This window comes from Pseudochaenichthys georgianus, chromosome 7 (genome assembly GCF_902827115.2).
Source record: "Pseudochaenichthys georgianus chromosome 7, fPseGeo1.2, whole genome shotgun sequence".
Classification (NCBI taxonomy): Eukaryota; Metazoa; Chordata; class Actinopteri; order Perciformes; family Channichthyidae; genus Pseudochaenichthys; species Pseudochaenichthys georgianus.
In genome coordinates this window covers 36865653-36889318 of record NC_047509.1, presented here as the reverse complement: position 1 = coordinate 36889318, position 23666 = coordinate 36865653, and the positions used below count along the sequence as shown (strand labels likewise).

The following is a 23666-nucleotide window of genomic DNA, read 5'->3' as shown; positions in this document are numbered from 1 at the left end:
TAACCTTTCTGTTGGTCGCTTGTTAGCAGACCCTTCACGCGATGGCAGAGCGAACAGGTACAGGCTGGGCCCATAATGATAGCCCTATAGTTTAAATCTACTACCCACACATGAACATATGGAAATGGGTTACTATTTAAAAAAATAAATGTATTTAGGAACCTATCCATGTGATTTTTAGTGGGGGTCGACCTCAAATCCTCTAGGGGGTCCAGGGGCATGCCCCCCCGGTAAGATTTTATTTTGGAGTTAAATGCATCAATCTGGTGCATTTTGAGGGGAAAATAAAGAGACTAGATCTATGGAAACACCTATATTAAACAGAACTGTATACATTTCAATAATCATAAAATCATGGCCATAACCAATACCATACCATTTCCAATATGAAAAAAACACTGAAACTTGTTTATTAATTTATTTTTGGTTCATTTATAGTTGTGAGTGTGTCTGTGCTCCTGAATCAGCCTCTCCTGTCTCCCTCATCTCCCCCCTGCTTCTCTTTGAGGCAGCAGCAAAGACTAGTTTTCTCTCAACAAGTTTTAAAAGTGTATCTTACCTTTTTTCACCCAGTTAACTTTTTATTTATTTATTCATGCATATTTTACTAATCACATTACATTTCATTTAGCTGATGCTTTTATCCAAAGCGACTTATAATGACCAATTACAGGGACATTCTCCCTGGAGTAACTAAGGGCTAAGTGCCTTACTCAAGGGCACACTAGTGGTGGTGTTCCTCGCGGGATTTGAACTCACAGCCTTCCGATCTTCAGCCCACCTCGCTATCCATTACGGAGCGTCCACACTACAGCTTCAAACATAGCTTGGAGCTGGGCGTGTCTGGAGCTTGGGGATTTTATTCAAGCAATGCAACCAACAACCAATCACATGAATCTCCCGCCCCCGACATACAAAGCAAAAACCCCCGGGGATTTTATGCGAGCAATATATATATATATATAAACTCCCCAAACAGGCGAAAACCTACCAGTTTCCCCCACTGTCTCTGCCACCTCCCTCCATGCCTGGTTCCTCCGGTTTGTATCCCGGTAGGTGAAGAGGGTCTGGTCATACAAAACCGGGTGATTGCTACGGCGATAGTTAGTTTCTCCTCCAACTTTTTTTGAAATATAGAAATGAACGGCGGGATATCTCTCCCAGCTTAGACGCGGTTTGATTGGCTACGGCTTCAGCTGTCAGATTTTCAGAAACGGGATTTGATTGGCTGGCGCTGGCTACTCCGGCGTCAGAAGTTGAACATTGTTCAACTTCTGTCGCCGGAGACGCCTGAGACGGACCGCTCTGCTACCCACAATTCAGTTCGGCGAAAAAGCGAGGCTACGTGACGTCACCCCATTGAAAGTGAATGGGCAGATTGGAGCTTTCGACGCTGTCGACGCTGTAGTGTAGACGGGCCGTTAGACCAATCACTACCCTCTCAAATGGAAATATGTGTTTACATAAATGGTGACCACACCGTTTGAGACCCACTGAGAACTTAGACTAAGTTAACTATCTAAACACTCAGAGAGTCCTTTACCTCACCTGAGCTGAGCTTATCCCGAGCTTGAATGACACACAGAGACCAATCAAGGGCTTTGATTTGTGATCTGTATGACAGTGGCCATGTCGGCAGGCCACATCATGTGGACAGCCAGTCACTCTGTGTGAGGCAGGCCACTTAACAGGCCAGAAGGAGGCGAGATCAGTGCAAGGGAGCATTGTCCACAAGTTAATCGATCGCAGATGGCGTCATGGTCACGGACGAATAAAAAAAACAAACGTACACAATTATAAAAACTAAATGGGTCGCGAAATATACTTGGGCGGCCGTTAATATACCTGGGCGGCCCGCCCAAGTATAGTCTATGTGTGGGAAACCCTGCATGTATCCTGATTTTGAAGATCAAGCCGGTGACGAGTGATATTTTTCTAACACGTACACCACATACATCATTTATAAACAAAGTTACATGCCAAATCAGATCCCCTGACCTCAAGATATGTTTTGGTTATTTTAACCTTGAATAATTGCTAGTATGTGTCTTTTTTATTCATTTATGAATCCGCAGTTCCAGCTGTCTCTATCATCATTGTAAGGGAAACTTCTGTTGCAATGGAAAGTCAGGACTCAGAGAGACACGGGATGAGCAGGAGTTCTGAATGTCAAACACTGATATTTATTAAGAGTATAATACGGCTGGGGAATTAACAAAGCAACTCGCACTGTTAATGCAGGCTGCCAAATCAATTCTGCCCACACAAAGAAAGAACCGCTCGGACCTGGTCTCTGAGAAGGGGCGGACCTTAGAAGCGCGGGCTTTTACTCTAAATCGATAACAGATGAACAAACAAAGATTGTTTGTCTCGTAACTGCATCGGGCAGTAAACCCTTCCTCCCACAGGAAAGGCAGAAGACCTTTTGACCTGTGTCTTCCTGAGAAATTATTTGCAGGAGACATGTAAGAAAGACTGAGCATCTTAAAACACAAAGAGATGTCCTTAAAATATTCTCTGACAATCATCATCATCGTCGTCATCCACATAAGCTTAATGGCTTTAGAAGTCACATACTGAAAGAATCCTCAGGAGGGTTCTTGGAGTATTCCACTGATGTTCCTGTCATCACAAGGGAGGACTCCCAGCTGAACTGATGATTATATATACTTTTTTATCTTAGTAGAGACCCTTGGGCCAACTTCTCTAAAACCTCTCCATCACTGTTATGCTGTGTATTTCAGGAACCAAGTCACAGGGTAACAATAACAGCTTTATTTTTGCTCTAAGCTAAACAAAACTGTGGTTTTTGTGGTCTATGTTACTGCTACTCTGCAAGTATTACCCCCTAAACGCACCAGGAGTGTCTGCGCCGCGTTACGTTGCGGCTGCGCCACGCTGCGACCTCCTCCTGCGACCTAACACACCAGGCGCGTTTCAAAACGTTGCGGAAGCGGAGCGTCGTGTGTGCAGCCTCGCAGTTCTTAATTAACTTTAAATCATTAATATGTAGTTGTTACCTTCCACTCCACAAACTGCAGCGACTAAAAACCAGGCCTTGTCCTTTCTGATGTTGTCCTTGTAAAAAGCATTGGTTACATCGTATACAATGGTGTGTTTCTCCACTTCCATTATGAACACCTCGTCGTCCATTGTGCGTATCGTAGTGGAGGTGTTGTGATGAAGGAGGGGGTCTGCTAAATTAGTATATATGCGGGATGGGCCTGGCCCGGATGCTCACCTTTCCACTTCCTGCGAGGGGGGGGCTGCCTGCCCGACCTTACCTTACGGCTGTGCCTGGGCCGTAACGCGGCGCGTGTGGTGGAATAGCACCCATTGACTAGAGTGGCCGCGATCCTTATGACCGGCGCGGCCGCCGTAACGCGGCGCAGACGCTCCTGGTGCGTTTAGGGGGTTAGTCTCAGTGCTTAAATATACTTAGAAAATGCTTAAGGATGATGTTCCTATGAGTTCTGATCAGTTTCACATTTCAAAATCTATTAACATCATTTGATGCATCAAACTAAATACCGTTGGGACTGTGGCTACATTCATGCTAATACATAACAATATCCGTTCACACTTCATTTAGCACAGTTTAACAAATAATCCCTGTCTACACTCACACTTCTATAGAGCAGATCATGTGAGCACCCCCCACACAGCCACAAACCATGCCTTTAAACGTCCGCTCAATTGGGCGGTGGAGAAGCAGGTGGTAGCAAAACGTTTAAAATAAAATAATGATGTCGTTACTAGATACAGTACATGTACATTAGTTTATTGCCAAGAGCTGTCTCTTGAGCTGGTTGAGGCTAGGTATTGACCCAAAGGGGCAAGAGTCATAATAGCCCATTGGTCTGGGTACAGGACCTTAACAGAATGGTTAATGGTTACCTCGCACATGCAAAACGTTTAAATAATAGCTTGCCTCCTGTGTATGTAGGCAGTGTAAGTGTTATTAGTTGCAGAATTTAACTTCACAACAGCTACAGGCATAGTCACAAGTTCAGCAATGCTTGTTGTTATTATTATTACATGTCACTTGTTAGACGCTTTTATCCAAAGCGACTTACATACATTCAGTACTGTGGACAATCCCCACAGGAGCAATTTGGGGTGAAGTGTCTTTCCCAGGGACACAACGACATGCTGACTGCAGTGGGACTCGAACTTGCTACTCCCTGATTCGAAGTCCAGCGCACTATCAACTGAGCTAAAGCCTCCCCGGATTCCTTATCCGAGTTGAATTAACCACTGGTGGTCAAGGCTAGTGTTGTTTATTGCCTCGAAATAATCACATGACGGAAGCAGGACAATCCAGGTAGGTTATTCATGACTGATTAGACCCATACAGGAACTGATAGTTAGAGTCTTTGTCATCATTTTCAAAGCTCTTTGTTTCTGAAAGTTCAGACTTAAACGCAATCCCTCGGTCTCCAACTCATACGAGGTCAGCAGTTTTCTAAAGTCTCAGATTTGTCGTTGTCTTTTTATTATGGCTTTTTCCTGTAACTGTTGTCGGTGAAGTTTCTGTTCGGTACCACTAACCAGCTGTCATTGTTAGCATGGACTGACGAGGGCCTCACAGGGTCATGATGGTTGATAAGCCTCTACTGCCAAATATATTACTACCATGGTATGGTGGTGCTTTGGATTAATTTTTTTCTTCTTGATCATTTAAAGTTTTCTCTAGTGTTCATCATTATGCAAGGCTGTTGTTGGCAATATGTTGATATAAACCCATGTTAAGGTGTATTTGCATAATGTTGTTTTTCTATGGAGAGAGCATAGCAGCGGACTTCATGGAAGCGCTGGTGTCGTGGCCCGCTAAAATTGGCTCCAAGTGTTATGCACCAAGTTCTAATTATTTTAACTTTAAGTCTAATGATTGCCACTGATGTTTCGACATGCATCCAATCAGTTATCAGCTGCATCCTGAAGGTAGCTTAACCCTTCTCTTGCGTTAGGTCATACCCCCCTTCCCATGCTATTTTTGGTCAACATTGACCGGTGTGTTTTGCACAGTGATATCTCTGGAACCCCTTATCCAATTTTGATGGTTGACATCTCATTTGAACAGTCAAAGCAAGTAGAATCAAGGGGTGACATACAGAATGACACCAGGGGTGAATTTCATATTATTTTTGGCAGTAAGTTCAAAGATAGTGTTTATTTTACATTACTGTATATTATAAAAATGCTTGCCATGTAGGCTGTGTTTACTGGAGAGGGAAATGCTTTAGTTGGTGTTGTGGCTGAGATTCTTCCCGTTCCAATGATGTATTGGATGTATTGATTTGATACAAGCAAGCCAGTGTTTCATGTCATGGTCCGGACCCACCTGTGGGCCCATCAAGTTCAGCATTCACTGTGATGAATATAAAATAAGACACTGATACTGTTTTCCTCAATGAACATTTATTGAAAGAGAAATATACCACAACAGAACGTGTGTGTATGTGTGTGCGTGCTCACGCGTATTCACGCACATAGTTGCCAATGCAAAATTGTGGAATGTCACCTCAGGCTCCTCTCCCTCAGGGGCTTCTATCTCAGGGGCCTCTCCCTCCTCTCCCTCAGGGGCCACTCCCTCAGATGCCTCTTCCTGGTCTGTTGTAGGCTCATAGTGGGGGGGCTGTGGCTAAGTGGATAGAGTGCTTGACAAGTTCGAGTCCCACTGCAGTCAGCATGTCATGATGACACTTCATCCCAAATTGCTCCTGTGGGGATTGCCCACAGTAAGTCACTTTGGATAAAAGCGTCTAACAAATTACATGTAATGTAATATAATAGTATGGATCGCTGTCGTCTTCCATTTCAGAGATATCTACCTCTATCTCCTCTTCATCTGGTTCAATCTTCTCTTCATGTGGTTCAAACTTTCTCGCGCATTTAGCGCGAGAAAGTGAGAGGTTTGTGTTTCTCGAGGGGCACAGAGCTTTCACCTGTGAGATACAGCCCAAGAAAGGGAGAGGTTCCCGTAACACGTGTGTGTGTGTATATAGATGTTTTCCATCTGCAGGATGAACATAATACACTCAAACCCATTCGTTTTCGATGGCGGTCAATTCTGACTGAAAACATCAAGGGTGTTTCACTGTTGAATAAATCACTCAACATTCAATGCAAGTGGTGATCATCAAGTGTGTATGTTCAGAGGCCTAGTGTGGAGGATAACATAAGGTATTGAGGCAATTGGATGAAAAACACAATATTTATGATTAAAACAAAAGTCATTCGGTCACTTTTGACCCGAAACGCAAGAGAAGGGTTAAGAGTCTGAGTAGGACACCTTTGTAGCTCAAGTGTCATAGTGCATACTAGGCTAAATGAACACCACTGCCAGTGAAGCTACATGTATAAGGAGAAGCATTGAGTTGGTCATTTATTTTACCTCACTAAATTTAAACCTTTACACATTCTCTGAGTTAAACTGAATTTCAGGATCTTTAAGCAGTCACACCTCTGCAAGTGCTCTCTCACGTCCACTTGCTGTGTTATCCCCTGCGTCAAGCTGTTATTCTCCTGTAGGCTCTTTGCATTAAGCTGCCAGCATGTGTTTCTAGTAGGGATAGAGCACCCAGGGGAGTGTTGGTCACAGTCTCATCTGCCATGCAGGCTCAAACCATACACAGCTGATAACTAGACACTATACTAATCTCCAGCAGCTGAACATTGGCAGAACGGTGTGTACCTTTACTACTGGTATTATATAATTAAGCTAATCTATAATAAGAGCCTAAAAGCGGCACCTACTTTAATTTCAACAAAAATAAATGGATGAATTAATTAATCTTGGCCTCTAGTAAACCTATTTATGGCATTACCAACAGGGAGATGAGAAGGACTGAGAGTGAGAGGATAGAAACGCTATTTTCCTGGAATTAACTAAATTAAATATATTTGCATAATTTTGAGTTGGTCATGCCCGCTTATATCTCTGGCAGACTCACTGGAGGCAAAAGAGGAAGGACTGATGTCTCATTTCCTCTTAGAGGTGTCCCAGATGTTACATTTAGCAGAAAGACTTACATGTTGTACATCAAATGTTACCGAGCTCCTGTGAATATATCCCTATCTTAAAAAAGCAAGCTTTTATGGCAGATTCTATTTTCTAAGAAAGCAGTAGGCGTTTCGGCTTTTTAAAAAAAAACACAGAACACTGATTGAGGAAGAGAAGAATTACAACTCAGATAACTTTTTATTTAGTTGCGTTCATGCACAACATAAATCTTCAAATTGAACAACACACTTTCAGACACACAGAAATGCTCATCAAATAAAGTGTTGGCAACATTATTCAACAAGTTGTTGAGATATAGACTCAACACAAACCCTAGCCACTTGTTGCACCTTTATCTTTAAAGGGGCACTATTATGCTTAATGTTCAGGTTTCATAATTGTATGTTGTGCCTCTACGGTGACATGTCTCCATGCTTTAATGTTCAGAAAGCTCTTTATTTTTCTCATACTGCAGCACCTCTTTTCACCCTCTGTCTGAAACCAGAGCCCAGTCTGCTCTGATTGGTTAGCTGGTTGACTCTTTTGCGATTGGTCAACCACATATGCCCATTTTCCACCAAACCGGTTCCAGGGCCAGTTCCGGGCTACAGCCTGATTTAGCTCTGGTTCTTCCTGTTTCCACCGCAGCGGAGCCGGCTCTGAGCACCGAAAACCGGTTCTTAGCTGACCCCACTCGGCTGCCCGGCAAGAACCAAGAACTTCAGGCTTACGTCGGAGGAGGGGGGCGGAACTAACCTGACCAAGAACAACAAATACCTCCACTAATTCTGTTCAGCAACACACACACACACACACACACACACACACACACACACACACACACACACACACACACACACACACACACACACACACACACACACACACACACACACACACACACACACACACACACACACACACACACACACACACACACACACACACACACACACACACACACACACACACACACACACACACACACACACACACACACACACACACACACACACACACACACACACACACATTTATATAGACAATCAAATCAATCAAAGGGCAAACAAGACATAAAGGAAGCCGGGGGACCAAGAAAGGGCTAGGGCCCGAAGGCCAGGGTGAACAGGTGTGTTCTTAATGCTGATTTGAAGATGTCCAGGGAGGCAGCATAACGGATCTCGGCAGGAAGTGCATTCCAGAGGTTGGGGGCCGCAACAGTCACCAACAGTTCGGAGGCGAGAGCGGGGGATGGAGAGCAGGTCCGTGTCTGAGGACCGCAGACTCCGAGAAGGGGTGTAGGGATGGAGGAGGTCCGATAGGTACATGGGGGGCGAGGGTATGGAGGGACTTGTACGTGAGGAGGAGTGTTTTGTACTGAATCCGGGACTTGACCGGCAGCCAGTGGAGGTGGATGAGGGTGGGGGTGATATGTTGCCATGGCTTGGTGCGGGTGAGAAGCCTGGCGGCAGAGTTCTGGATGTATTGGAGCCTGTCCAGGGTTTTGCAGGGATCCCCGGAACATTGCAGTAGTCCAGACGGGATGTGTTGAAGGTGTGTACAAGTGTTTCTGCCACAGAGTCAGAGAGTGAAGAGCTGAAGAGACAAATGACTTCCTCAGGCTTTGGTCAACGCAAGAGGTACAGAGGAAGTTGGACGGCACAATGCGGTCTAAAGCTATTCTCCAGCAGCTGCAGCGGGAGTTGGCCACCTCTGGATACCACCGGACTCTGGAGCAAATAAGCCACAAGCTAAAAAAAACTCAAGAAAGACTACCGGATCATTGTTATTGTTGTCGATATGAGGGATTTTCGTGCCGTTTGGGTGTCATAAGAAGGCATGTAAACATTTACATGATGACGCAAACGATGACGCAATGACGCAGCTTTACTCAAGCTCCACTCGGGCTCTGAGCGTTGGAAACACAAGTGGTGCTACAGAGAAGAACCGGTTCAGCACCAAAAAGCAAAAGAACGGTTCTTGAACTGTATCTGGTTTGGTGGAAAAGGGGCATTACAGATGTCCTGTCCCCTTAGCCCCACGTAAAATGTGTTGGAGTGCTAGCTAATGAAATGCGAGTGTTACATAGTGATGTCACTATGTTATTGAAGTAAAAAAAGAGTCCAACAGAGGTGTTTTTTAAGCCTTGGGGAGGATGGAGGGGAGTGTGTGTGAAGGACCAGGTTCACAGTGTGAGAGAGAAGCTCCCTCTGGAGGGAAAACAGACCATTTACATGCACAGAAACCTATATAACACACTACAGGGAGACCCCCCTCCCAAAAAAAAGCAGAATAGGGCCTCTTTAAATTGTAAGGGAAACATTGGTTAGTTTTGAACATCAAGATGAATAAGGAATATTTGGACATTTCAGGAAATGATTCCCTTTCTTGCTGAAAGTTAGATGACAATATCAATAGCCGCGTTCACACTGCGGTACTTTTCCCACAAAGGTTCATGAGAACTTAGTTCATGCGAACTCTTTAGTTTTCATGAACTAAGTACAGATCGCGTTCACACCAGAAAAAGTCCCTGGGGGTGGATTAGGCAAATGAAGCCGCTGACGTCACTTCTTCTTCTTCTGCTTTGGGTTTACTGGCAGGCCGCAACCCACTTCACGGCGTATACTGCCGCCCAAAGTCCCCGGCCGGAAGTCCCCGGAGTTGGGGAAGGCTTCAGTAGAAGCTGCTGGGAGTCCCAGCAGCTTCTACTGAAGCCTTCCGAGTAAATCGCCAGAACGCCGACACCTCCTCATCTCCACCGCTCCCATGTTTTATTTTGTGTTGCCATAAGTTAGTCTCTCTGCGTTTCTGCGCTGGGCTAATGCTAATGCTAATAATGCTAATGCGAGGATAATAAAATGGCGGCTTCACAAAACTTTTTGGGAGTTTTACGGGGCGTGGTTTGCAATTCGCCCAGCCAATCAGGAATATAGCTATTTTCTCAAAAAAGAGCCGCTCGAAAGTCCCTGCTCTCTAGCAGAGTAGCAGGGACTTTCGAGGGGGTAAAAAGGTTCGCATGAACTACTTTTAGTACCGGCTCTTTTTGGTGTGAACGCGATCATGAACTAAGTTCGCATGAACCTTTGTGGGAAAAGTACCGCAGTGTGAACGCGGCTAATGCCATGCTCATATTCTGACCCTGTATCTAGAAGCATTCCACTGTTACTTCAGCAGCGTCAGTAGTCATGTAGTCAGTAGTCATGTAATACGTGTACATACAGCTTTTGTCCGAATTTCCCCAACTTTTTTATTTGTTATTTTACTTCACTGGAAGAGAAGTCCACTGATTTAGCATCGCAATGGGTTGATTCAAACCAACTGTTGCAGCCAAACCAGAAATCTCGATTGATTTGACTGCATCCTTTCTTCCTTGTTAAAACCCTCAAAGCATGAACCACAACACAGTAAACTCCTCATGCCTTTTGATTTTTCTTTTTAAACTTGAAAAACATATTATTTTCAGTTGACACTTCCGACCCCTGTCAGATATTTGATGATCCTGAGCTCCTTGGTATTTTCTGTAAATCCTTTCTTGTTTTTTTTGTAGACACTCAAAGATGTCCAAATATCATATGCAAATAAATCCACACATACATGCAGGTATGGACACATTTACCTCTCTGCTGTCGCTTCTCTTCCTCTCTTTCAAAGGTCATCATGTCCACAGGGCTCAGACCATTAATTGTGTCTTAGAAGAAGGCATCATTAATGATGCACTTATAGGGTTACATATAGGACACAGAGGAGAACCTGATGCACACACAGACATATTGTGTTGCATTTCTTGCTCCTCACATCTGCTAAATGTCACAGCTGAATCCTGAAGTTCATGCACAGCCAGTCATTTCATTGCTGTGATTCTGATTTCCACATTCACTGTAATCTGAGTGCGATGCTATTGTACTGAAAGGAATTACCTTTCATTGACTAAGAATAGCTTTTGGTAATCAGCCAAGGGATTTATGATTTCAACCTATAACACACACTTTGCCAAAATGTGCATCTTTCAAATCACAAGTTCCTTATAAAGAACACTGTACTGATTAATGATTCAAAATCTATACCAAATTGGTTTAGTTCCACATATTGATTGATCTCATGTCTTGGTGTAACCCTTGAGGTATTGACCACCATTTTTCTGCTGTTTATTGGATTGTTGAATCTATTGTGCTTTTTGGGGTTCCACCTGTCCTGTAATGTGTTATATTAGGTGTTCTGTGCATGTAAATGGTCTGCAAAGGCTAACATCCTTAGTCCACATTAATTAAAATGTGGCCAATTGGCGATGTAGATGATCCCTGTAGATTACTTTGTGATTTGAACGCCATATTCTACTGTTAACTTTGGAGTAGTTGCGCCAAAAGATAATAGTTGCCAGTGTAATAGTTTAGTTGTGGAATCGTGCCTCGGTATTATAAACTACTGTGCAGAGTTTTGAAATCTAATGACCCTCAGAACTCATGGATCTTTTACTTGGACTGCTCTCCAAGGATTGTGTTTGATTGTGTCAATGGTACCAGAAACTACACACACACATGACTTATGTTTTCAGTCTGAGCGCCTGCTACCTCATTAGTCACTATATAACCACTGGAAAGAATATGACACATACTTGTTCAGCACATCAACAACACATCTTCTTCATTTTATTTAAGATTATCTTCACACTCCCATTTCTTCATCTAATCCTCCGTTTTTTTTTCTTCCAGATTTGGCCCCTCCGAGGGACCCTCATCGCCTCCAAAGCTACCAGCACACTGTGCCTGACAGCAGCCATAGGACAACGCTCGGGGGATTTGGAATCCTGCTTTAATTAAGGGAAGAACATCTTTCTTAAAAAGCAAGGAGCTCCTGCAGTCATTACACTCCCGCAGAGTTTTCTTTTAAAGACTTTGGTTGATCTATTATTTCTTCCACTGTAGACTCCATCACCAAGAGTGTAGAACTGCAGGTGAATCATTTCATTAAAGCTCAGTCATAAAGGCTTTCTCTTGGATTATCAGGGCGCTATTGAAGGTCAGCGTTCCTTAACTGTCACACTCGAGTCTTTGATCGGGTGCCACCGCCCCACTCGTTCGTTTATCCCTTTTTCGACTCCTCAACTCTTGACTTTGAAGGGTTTTTGTGGGATTAAGTTTTATGCCCTTGGACACCCTCTTCAAGCAGCTATTCCCCAGGAATATACTCAAGCCAAAACTTGAAAGAAGATTGCCGCCCGGCAGGATGCGGAGAAGGGAAGGATAAGGCCGGATAGAAAGGAATCGAGAGAAGTGAAAAGCAGATGGCTTCTCTGCGCCGAAAACACCAACAGCAGAATGAATAAAACATTGGAATAGAGAGGGTGTCGTGACATCTGGCTGAGGAGTGAGTGAGATACATTCTCCCTTTTCTTTCCCCTATTCGGCCCACTCCTAGTATCCCTAGCATCATCATTCCTTGTCATCTAACCATCTTTCACTTACCCTCTCTGGACACCCAGGCGCTCAATCAAACAGACAGCAACAAGCTTATTTCAACGTTTAGCGAGTTTCCCCCCCCACACCTTCTATCCCCGGTGCGGCGTGTGATGGTGTGTCCCCTCCTCTCTTTCCTGGAGACATGCCTGTGCAGGAGATGGCGGTGAGTCCTGTCAAGTCGCTGTACTGGGAGCAGTTCCCCCCCATGACGCAGCGCCGCGTCTACTGCACTCCCGTCTACCACGAAGGCCTTCTCTATGTGCTGGGGGGCTGCAGCGAGACCGGCACCCCCCTGGACAGCGTGGAAGTCCTGGATGTAGAGAGTCAGACATGGAGCCAGCTGCCCCCGCTGCCCACTGCGAGGGCGGGGGCCTCGGCTGTGGCGCTGGGGGGCCAGGTGATGGTGCTCGGGGGCATGAACCAGCAGCAGACCCCCCTGCCGTCCGTGGAGATGTACCACCCCGACGAGGGCAAGTGGGAGACCAAGGCCAGCCTGGGGCAGCCGTCCATGGGGGTCACCACCGTGGAGAGAGGTAAGAAATGGGAATACATGGTTGTAGCGCTGTTCTTCAAAGCAGATGTTGGTTGAGATGGTTATGAATATATATGGTTGTGATGTTTGATGAGACCAAGATGGACCAGGTCGGTTCCAGTTTGGGTCAGTTGGTAGATTTGTTGACATGTTTGACACGATACAAAATGACACGTAATACTCTCCTGTCAGAGCAACAGTGACGGCTCCATTTGCAACGGGACAAACATGGAAACAAGATTCAACATTACAATCACTGAGGACATGTTCAAGACCCTTTAACGTACATCTGATCCAGGATTGACCTGCATGATGATTATGGTGCGTTCACACTGGACTTGTACATACCTGGCGGCTTGTACATACTTTTAACACGCACAAAGCAGCAGTAGTGTTTATTTAAAACATTCAGTATCTAGGTTTGTACATGGAGATAAGCCCCGCCCCCTCTCAGGCGCATCTTTGATTGAAACAATCTGGTGGGAATAGATAGTGTTTTACACGTTCCATCCCATTATATACTTAAGCATGAATAAAAACAAAATTGGACTGTATTGCAGTGCTTAGAGAGCGCTCATTCTAGTTTTAGATTATTATCACTGGGAAGCACCAGATTCTGATGAATGAATGTTGTGTCAAAATAGCATACGCAGAACAGTTGGACAAATGGGCAATCCGTCCAACTGGATATTTTACAGACTTATGGGGATTGGGCAGGGTAAGGAGGGTTACTTTGAACATGTATTCCATTACAATTACTAGTTACATGTGAAAAACATTCATTAGCAACCTAATCTTAGAGTCCAAGTAAAAAAGTAATGTAGCCTGATTGGATAACCTCAATATCAAGAACAATGCAAATAAATAAAAGAGAAAATAAATATCAATAAGATTTGTTTTACTTAAGTGTATTATGCAAGATAAAATAAAAATGTAGAAGAGAACCATGATATTTAGTAGATAAAATGTGTCTTTTGGTCAGAGATGTTATTTATAGTAAAAGCTGTCTGTCACTCAGCATATTCAGGCAGTAGCCCATACACCAACACTCAAACACATAGCACAAACTACAGTTTAAAAAAGCAGAAATCAAATCTGAGCTGACAGAAAATGCTCCATTTTAGTTTAATGCACACAGTTAAGCTCACACACACTATTTAATGAACATATAGGTTCACCTGCTGAATAAAGACAGAGCAAATGAAGCAAAGAAAGTGAAAACCATAAAGCAGATTCAGGCAGTAGGCCTATAGATTCACACTTCAAGTATTAGCCTACAGAACAGTTTATAGAGAGGAGAGGCACTTAATACAAACACTATGTGCTCTTTTAAGTTTGTCAGTAACATTGTAGTCCTAGTGATCCCCATTTTTTAGAAACAGTAATCTGATTACATATTTGTCCATGTAACTTTTTATTGTAATCCGTTACTCCCACTCCTTGGATTGGGAATATGCTAACTGCATTACTGTATACAGGGCTTTTCCAGTCTCTTTGACCTCTGAAAGCACTTTTACTTATAACAGTCAGCATTCACACACATTCATACAACTTTGGCCATGAGTAGTTCTCATTCATAACACTCCGTTCGATGTCTCACTATGAGATGCGCCTCATCGCGGAGCAAACAGAAGCATCAATCTCATTACGCCAATCCTGATTGGCTGGTGATCTTGACGTCAGCGTCAGGGAATCCACCCCCTATAAGTAGCTTGCGCTACGTCGCATGCGTCATTCAAACACCTCTTCTCGCTTCAGAGCACATCTCGATGGTAGCCGGGCTAGCTTAACAGTCCACAGACTGAACCCAAATCTAAATTTCGGTCGACGGGCGCTCGCCGGCTACCCTTCCTGCTTCGCAAGAAGACTGCTAATACTAACACACCAGTTAGTATTATAATCGACCTCGCCGTTTCTTTCTCAGGAATTAAGGTAAGGTTTTGTTTTCTCAAGCTAGCAACACACCTGTCGCTAGCTTGCTTTCCCTCACTACCGACACCACGGTAGCGAGGACGTTTTTCTTTTCTCTTTATCACAGAGGAGGAAAGGATTAAAGAATATTAACACACCAGTTAATATTCTTTGAGAAAAAAGACCTACACCGTCCTTTTTTTTCCCTCCGGATTAAAGACAGGTTGGTAACACTTTTTTCTCGACGACATACCTGTTACGAGCGGGTCCTCTCCACGCCACGCGGCGAACAAGATGGACGCCTCTCTCCCTCACACCAGAGGAGTCAGGAACTCGGAGGCTCGGCTCTGCGGCTGCGGGTTGAAAATATCAGGCACAGACTCACACCAGGTCTGCTCGTCCTGCCTCGGGCTGGAACACGCCCAGGAGGCTATTGACAACCCCGGCTCGTGCGGACATTGTGCCCGCTTCACCGTACAGAGCCTCCGCCGACGGTTAGCACGTCAAGCTAGCTTGGCGGGACAGGACCCCCTCATGTCCGTTGATTTTCCGGCTGGCAATCAAGACGCGGGGGCGTCCGCTGCAGAGATTGAGCCCCGCACTGTGTCGGTCTGGGGCTCATCAACAGCGGCAGCTGCAGAACCGGAGTCTCGCGCCGTGTCAGGCTGGGACCCGGTGGCGGCAAGAGACGCGGGAACGGAGCCCCACGCTTTACCAAGCTGGGGCTCCCGGCTGGACCTCACCATGGTTTCGCCCGCGGAGGATGTCCTGGAATTGGATTATATGGAGGACGAAGAGGGTGCCTCTGAGTTCCTCCTGTCTGACTCGGATGAGCAAGAAGACGATATCTTCATGTCATCAGCTCAGGCGGCAAAGCCGGGAGCGATGGCTGCTCTCCCGGGCGATAGCACACCAGCTTCGCCCTGTCTGAGCATGGACCTGCAGGCCGTGTGTCAGCGTGCCGCGTCCAGACTAGACATCCCGTGGCCCGAAATGGCCAAGGAGACCTCCAGGTCCCGTTACGAGGGGAAACATTTTCCCCAAGCAATGAGGACAAAGAGGCAACTCCTTCCGGTCTTCCCGGAGATGTTGGATGAGGTGTCGGTCCTTTAGCAACAAGGCCCCAATCCAGGGTGCCTCCTCCCTAGACTGTGACGGTATGGAGAGGCTCGGCCTGCTCCGCATACCGCCTATGGAACCGCTGGTGGCAGCCCACCTCCTACCGAGGCTGGTCCCGTCACCAAGCAGGAACCCCACGCTGCCAGCGAAGGCGAACCGATTCCAGTCAACCATGACTGAACGGTCCTACCGAGCCACAGCGTAGACATTTGTCTTCGTGTTCAACGCTGCGCCGTCCAGGCCACGGGCAAGGCAATGGGGATCATGGTGGTGCAGGAAAGAGCTAGATGGCTCAACCTCACCAACCTCCCAGACTGGGAAAAGGAGAATGTGCTAGACATGCCCATCGTTCCCGAGGGGATTTTCGGCTCCGCTCTCGCCTCCATGCAGAGGAGATGCGAGTCGAAAAAGAAGGAGAACGAGGCCCTCCACCTCTGTCTCCCTCGAAGGGTTCAGCCGCTGCCTTCACAGCGGCAGTCCTTCGCCCAAGCTACCTCGAACCCTGCTCGGTTCAAAGTACCGAAACAGCAGAGGTCGCAGCCCGCCCCGAGTCTCCAGCCCAGGCAGGAGACGAGGGCGAGTTGGCCTAGAAAATCTCCGGTTCCGGCTGCAGCCCAGGCGCAGCCAACCCAGAATTTCGGCCAGCAGTCGAGGAAGAAGAAGCGGGCGGCCTGACAGCCCCCCCTTCTCCCCTCTGTGACAGAGCTGGAAGTCTACGGTTCCCCAGCTCTAGATGTGTTCCCGCCGCCTCGAGAGATGGCTCAACACCATCCTCAAGTCCGCAAAAACACATGTCACAATATTGTTGTTGTTTGTCACATAATCCATTTTCCGCTGACGCATCCAGGCTTCAGGCCAAGGGCGCAGCTCAAAAAAATGAAAAGAAAAACAATAAAAACAATAAACAGTCTGTCAACTGTTCCCCTTCTGAGAGCAGCTACGGCCTCTCTCAAAAGGCGGATAATAGACGGGTCTGTGAAGGCACCACCGTCACGCGCATGCGCAGTGCCGGCTGGGGTTGTGAAGGCACCACCGTCATGCGCATGCCCAGTGTCGGTGGGGATTGTCGAAATGGGGTACCACCGTGTTCAGACACTAGAGGGCCCCATAACACAACAAATAGCGACTCAGAGGGCAAGAGACGTGACATCTCCACTGGCTCTAAGGAGCATGCAGTGGGAGATGCTCACAACATCTGCTTGGGTTTTCAAGACAGTAACACGGGGCTACAGACTCCAATTCGCTGTCACCCCTCCTCGCTTCTCGGGCATTCTGTATTCACAAGCCCAAGGAGAGTCAGCCCATATTCTAGAGAGAGAGATCCTCTCACTTCTAGAAAAGAGGGCTATATCTATAATACCCTCCGAACAGAGTCAAAGCGGCTTTTATTCCAGGTATTTCCTCGTTCCCAAACGAGGAGGGAACGGAATTCGGCCAATACTGGATTTGAGGGTTCTGAACACATATCTAAAAAGATACAAATTCAGAATGGTCACTCACACATCTCTGCTGCGTCTCGTGCGACAAAACGACTGGTTTACATCAGTCGACCTGAAAGATGCGTATTTCCACATCCCAGTATATTACCCACACAGGAAATATCTGAGGTTCGCATTTCAGGGGATCTGTTACGAATACAGAGTACTTCCCTTCGGTCTGTCCCTCAGTCCAAGAGTGTTTGTACGATGTACGGAAGCCGCGATAGCCCCCGTTAAGATAACAGGGTATTCGCCTGGCGACCTACCTATTCGACAGGCTGCTTCTCGCACAGTCGGAGCAGGAGGCTATTACGTAGACAAATGTCCTCGTAAAGCACCTGATCAACCTGGGTTTCATAGTAAACACAGAGAAGAGCATGTTGTGCCCAGCACAGACTGTACTCTTCCTGGGTTTACACCTGAACTCGGTGCCCTTTACAGCCCGCCTGTCAGCGGAAAGAGTGAAAGCTTTCAGAGCTTGTCTCGCTCATTTCCAGCTGCGCAAACATGTTCTCTTCAGATCATGCCTGCGGTTAATGGGGCTCATGGCGTCAGCCATCCTGGTCGTACGACTGGGACCCTTACACATGAGGGAGTTTCAGCGCTGGGTAGCCGCTCTAAAACTAAACCCATAGGGAGCTACAATATCCCATAGTGAGACATCGAACGGAGTGTTATGAATGAGAACTATAGGTTACTTACGTAACCCCAGGCTCAGAGTAACATGTAGTGAGATGTCTCACCAGACGGCCCTTCTTCATTTCATTTCATTTCAAACCTTTATTTAACCAGATTGGTCCCATTGAGATCATAGATCTCTTTTTCAAGGGAGACCTGCAGAAGTCCTTGCTATGGTGAAGCGAGAAGAGGTGCTTATTTTGAATGACGCATGCGACGTAGCGCAAGCTACTTATAGGGGGTGATTTCCCCTGACGCTGACGTCAAGATCACCAGCCAATCAGGATTGGCGTAACGAGATTGATGCTTCTGTTTGCTCCGCGATGAGGCGCATCCCATAGTGAGACATCTCACTACATGTTATTCTGAGGCTGGGGTTATGTAAGTAACCTATAGACATTTGGGGTTTCTTACCCAAGGATGCATGGACATGCAGGGGCTCGTGATTATTGAGATTAGTCCCGTAATCTAAAACCCATTTCAGGGAAAATGGAAAGGTCCGATTCTTACAGTATGTTTAAGTATTACTGACATCTTGTTTTTTCTTATTGACCATATGAAAGTATTTCAGTGCCTAACTGCTACAGTCAGAAAAGTGACCAATACGCCGCTGTTGAACCTTTGCACTTTGAAAATGTTTCTGCATTGAATCTATTTCCTCATTCTACTTAAATCCACACTGAACATGGAACGTTGTGTACTGACTGCTACACCTCCAGCAAGTTGTACTCAGTGTGTGTGTTTGTACAAGCCTACTGCGATATATCTTCCTGTGAAAGCACTACCTCGTGTGTTCTGTCAAACACAGCTCGTGTTGAAGCGCCAGTCGTCACGCAGCGTACCTCCACTGAATAAACATACTGGACTCGTGCTCACTCCCCAGGCGAGTGCAGGCTGTCTGAGGCTGGGGATGTTGGCACAGAGGAAAGGAGTCGTGAGAAAGTCAGGAAGAGAGAAGAGTGGGTGGAAGTGGTTCTTGAGTTTATATTTGTGAATTTATTTTCTTTCTATTCTGCCTTTGGAAAGTATTTCCAATACATATTACAATAATGGAATACTGAAGGCTGCCAATGAACAGAGAGGGAACAGGAGTCGCTGAAGTTTTTGGTGTTTATGTCTCAGGCTGCTGAGTGCTGAGTTGATAAACCGAGGAATCAATATGACCTTTCAAGGTAATAGAGACAGGGAGGGAATATTCTGTGACAGGCATCTTATTCCATACTGTATTTCATGCACATGGTGAAAAGGCACATGCAGTCGAGTGTCATCAAATAAATTGGATTCCTCCAGCATTTCTGGGATGTTTGGATTTGGATTAAAGGCTATTAAAGGGGTCCTATTATGCTCAATTTCAGGTTCATATTTGAATGTTGTGCCTCTACTACTGTGACAAAAAGGTCTTTCTTTTTCTCATACTGCTGCAGCACCTCTTTTCACCAAGAAGGTCAGGTCTAATTGTGTTACAGTTATGTCAAAACGTTACTTAAATGAACAAAAGACTCGACAGGAAAGGGAAAACCGCAAAAAGCAGAATGGGGCCTGACATGTGGATATTTTGGATTCCTCCAGCGTATCCTCAAGCATTACAGGTTGGATTAACAGGCGTATTAACTCAACTTACACTCAAGTTTAAAACTGACAATTTAATTGCATTCCCTAAACCTTTCTCCCAAACAACAATTTTGTAATAACAGCTTAGTAACTGTAGCTGGGAACTTATCTGCTATTTTTAGCTCCACATGTCTGCATTCTGGCTAATTTGCTTACTGCTTCAGTGATCCACCTTTAATACATTTGGAACGTTTACTCCACAAGTTAATGATGAATCATCCATCTCTGATACATGAATTATCGACTGGTAAGAGTGTTGGCTTATTGCCCAGACTCTGACTCAAAATGATGTGGTTATCAAGAGTTGTTGGCTGGAAATAAGGGACTGCTATTTTCCAATTCTGTCTGAGATCATTGGTTTTAAAGAGAATTCTGGAGAATTCTGGAGAATTCTGGACTCCTTTGTTTACTTCTGTTACAGTGACATCACTCGCCCCTTATATTGGCTAGTGCTCTAATACATTGTACACGACAGGCTAACAGGCGGGACATCTCTTAGTTGTCGACCAATCACAACAGAGCCGGCCAGCTAACCAATCAGAGCAGTCTGCTCTGGTTTCAGACAGAGGGTGCAGCACAGGCAGTATGAGAAAAATAAAGAGATTTATTAACATTAACCTGTTAATAGCCGATAGCAAGGCAGGGGCTATCGGAACAATTTTCACGAAACTGTGTCTCAGGGCTTCTTAACATTTAACTACGTATTAATGTGTCATACCCACTTAATGGGAAGAAACTCAGCTAACTGACGATATGAACCATTTCTACCGAAACGAAACACAAGTCTAACGTCAAGCGTCTGAATTAGTACTAAGCGAAAGAGTGCTAACGCACTTAGCACATAACTCACGGTAGCAATATTGTATACTTCTTCGGATCTGCACAAACAACATATCACTTGAAAGCTGAGATTCCACCGATTCCAATGGTATAAGTATAATCACTGTGCGATCAAAACCCACGGCAACGAAGGCAAGCAAAGACAACACACAACTTCACTTTACGGGTTCAAAACGGCAAATACGTCTGACCTTTGCTGTTTTCTGATCAAAAGTTGTGTTCAAGGGCATTAAAATGCATATAAACGCTGCTGAAGGTTGATCCAATGTCTCTGTGTCACTTTGAAATGATTACTGATAATCCATCATCATATTTATGTCACTAAACACGGGGGAGCTTCTGGTTTTGGGCATGCTGGCTGCGCATCACTCTCATTCACCAATGGTAATGTTTAGATGCATTTAGGAACTACCTCTCGATTCTATTGGCTCTAATGGTTAAAAAGAGATGTCAATCATCAACATCCAGAGATATGGCAAATACACCCAAATGACCCCAGAGGTGTTTTTTTCTTTTTCTAAACCTCTCAAAAAAGGTCAAATGTCACTTATTGTGCATCTATATTGATACAGGGTACTTATTATATGTTGTAGTTTGGATTCCTAAAGCTTTTAGTCTACCATCCCATCATTCAAGGGTGGTTTTCACTATAAGTAAAAAAGAATTGTTGGACGGACACTATAATTTACATTTCTTTACTATGTTCAATCTGAATTTACTTTAAAATAAAAACATCTATATTGATTCTGACTCCTCTACATCCAACTCACAGCTTTATCATTGCTTTGAGAAAAAAGATGATTAATTTAACCCTTTTAGAAGTGAAGATATAGTCATTTGTTCTGGAAATGTCATCTTCGAGCCTGAGGCCTGAAAAATAGGCTTGGGGCTTAACAGGTTAATACATGAGACATTTAATCCATAGTATTTTAGCAACAACTTCATATTATTTTATGTTTAATATTATCTGTGAAACCATGCAGTCTGTGGCGTGTTGTAATGACACTGATCGGGGCATGCTTTCAGTCTGAAACTGTTGCAGCAGAAGTGTTGTGCTCCAAAACCCTGCAGCTAAAACACTTCCCTAACGTGAGCAGTCACACTCATTAAAGGTACACTCGCATTTAGGAAAAGCGTAACATTAACGGCTCAGGGCTCATGTTTTCACTTTGGCTCAGCTCTGCAGCAGTGATCCGCTGGAGTGCTTTTATCTTCTCTGCAGCTGAAGTGTGAACAGGAAATATGTAAAACACAGGAGGAAAGAAAACATCACTCTTCAGTTATCTTTTGTTTCTCAAGTCACTATGGAAGGAAGAAGAGAGTTGATCATCACTTCCATCAGTAAACCCTATGAATTATTAACATGAGGATTAGGTCTGCTGTTGAACATGTTATCTCAAACTATTCTCTGCTACATTGTTACTGTAGAAACACAACACTTGTTCATGTTTTTCTGACATCCTAGTGACAAATGACCAACTACTGTATGCCCAGTGTGTGTGTGGTGTGTTTATAGTAAAGGCCCTGTCACACTGTACGGAAATTGACACCCGATGGACACACGATAAAGGAAATGTTCAAATTCGGCTGTGATCGTAGCAACATCGGGCCATTCGTGATATGAGGGCATCTAAGCCATCGTATGACCGCTGGTGGAGTTTCTCAGGCTCCGGCAGCAACTTCGTGAGCGGCAACTTCGTAAGGCACTCGTGAGGGCATCTTGTCAAATCGTGTCATCTTCGTGTTATCATCGGTGCATTCACATTCACTCTGATCGGGGCGAATGCCCGATGGCACCGATGATAACAAGATGCCCTCACGATGGCCTTACGAAGGGCAAAATGGACACACGAATTCAACACGAAAATGAACCTTCGCAAGGTCCTTCGGCAATTCTTTGGCATGCCAAAGATTTTACCACCGCTCACGAAGTTGCTGCCGGAGCCTGAGAAACTCCACCAGCGGTCATAGATGGCTTAAGATGCCCTCACGAATGGCCCGATGTTGCTACGATCAGAGCCCAATTTGAACATTTCCTTTATCGTGTGTCCATCGGGTTGTTTTATTGCACAACAAAATCATGTAAACATATTATGTAAATAACCCAATTTGTGTTCTGTGAAACTAAAAAGGATATAATATATTATTTTGAAGGACAGTTGACAGGAAGTTGTTGTTGTTATGGAAACAACATGACGGAGAAAACGTAATATTTTCTCCATATAAAGACGGATAAAGTAAAGAACAAAGTCTGAAGATATCAGTACAGTATCATAGTACTGTAACATAATTGTTTTTGGTACTTTCATTGCAGTTGTATGTCTTAAATGTAATGTAAATGTTGCCTTCGTGTGTGGTTCGGGGCCATCTTCGTGCGAAATTCACAATTCCATATTCGTGTGTCCATCGGGTGTACATTTCGGGACAGTGTGACAGGGGCTTAAGTGTGTTGCTGTGTGCTGGAGGATAGTTAAGCCACCAATGGCTGTTAGTGTAAGTCAGGTGAAAAAGAACATGCTTTAATTGGAAACTAGGCTTGACAATACTTGGATTCTACTCCAGAAGGAAACATACACATTCCCCCTGTCATTTGTAGTGCTACACTTTCCATCCCTGCTCCAGGATTTGGAACAAAACTTTTGAACAACCATTATTCAGAACGGTGTCTGCACTCGCATCTTAAAAAGGTTTCCCTGCAGCAGCATCCTGGGAACCTCCTGCAGTTGCCCTTGAGGGAAACGGAATTTTAAATGAGATTGGGTGTGAAGCCGATGGAGGTGCAGAGTAGAGATGAGAGGGGTTTGGCACGAGATGTGCATAACCGCGGCTTTTAAAACCCTGTTGCTGCTTTTAAAATAGGGTTAGTGTGCAAGTGTTAGGGTTAGGGTTTAATTATAACCCTAAGGGAATTCAGTCCGGACATGCAAAGTATTTGAATTTAACCTGAGGATATTTCACTAACTTGAAGCATGTGTGTTAGTTTCCAATTTGAATGATTTAATACACTTGACATGACTTGTGTGTGTCTTGCATAG

General features: G+C 44.9%; 1 protein-coding gene across 2 annotated transcripts in view; it reads left to right on the top strand.

Annotated features, from left to right (window-relative positions):
- The window catches only part of klhdc8b (kelch domain containing 8B), a 334510-nt gene that overhangs the window by 66435 nt on the left and 244409 nt on the right, over positions 1 to 23666 (top strand). For both annotated transcript variants that reach the window (XM_034086708.2, XM_034086709.2), the window contains one exon: positions 11716 to 12995. In XM_034086708.2, the coding sequence (XP_033942599.1) occupies positions 12605 to 12995 (391 nt within the window). In that variant the 5' untranslated portion in view covers positions 11716 to 12604. The remainder of the gene's footprint in view (positions 1 to 11715; positions 12996 to 23666) is intronic.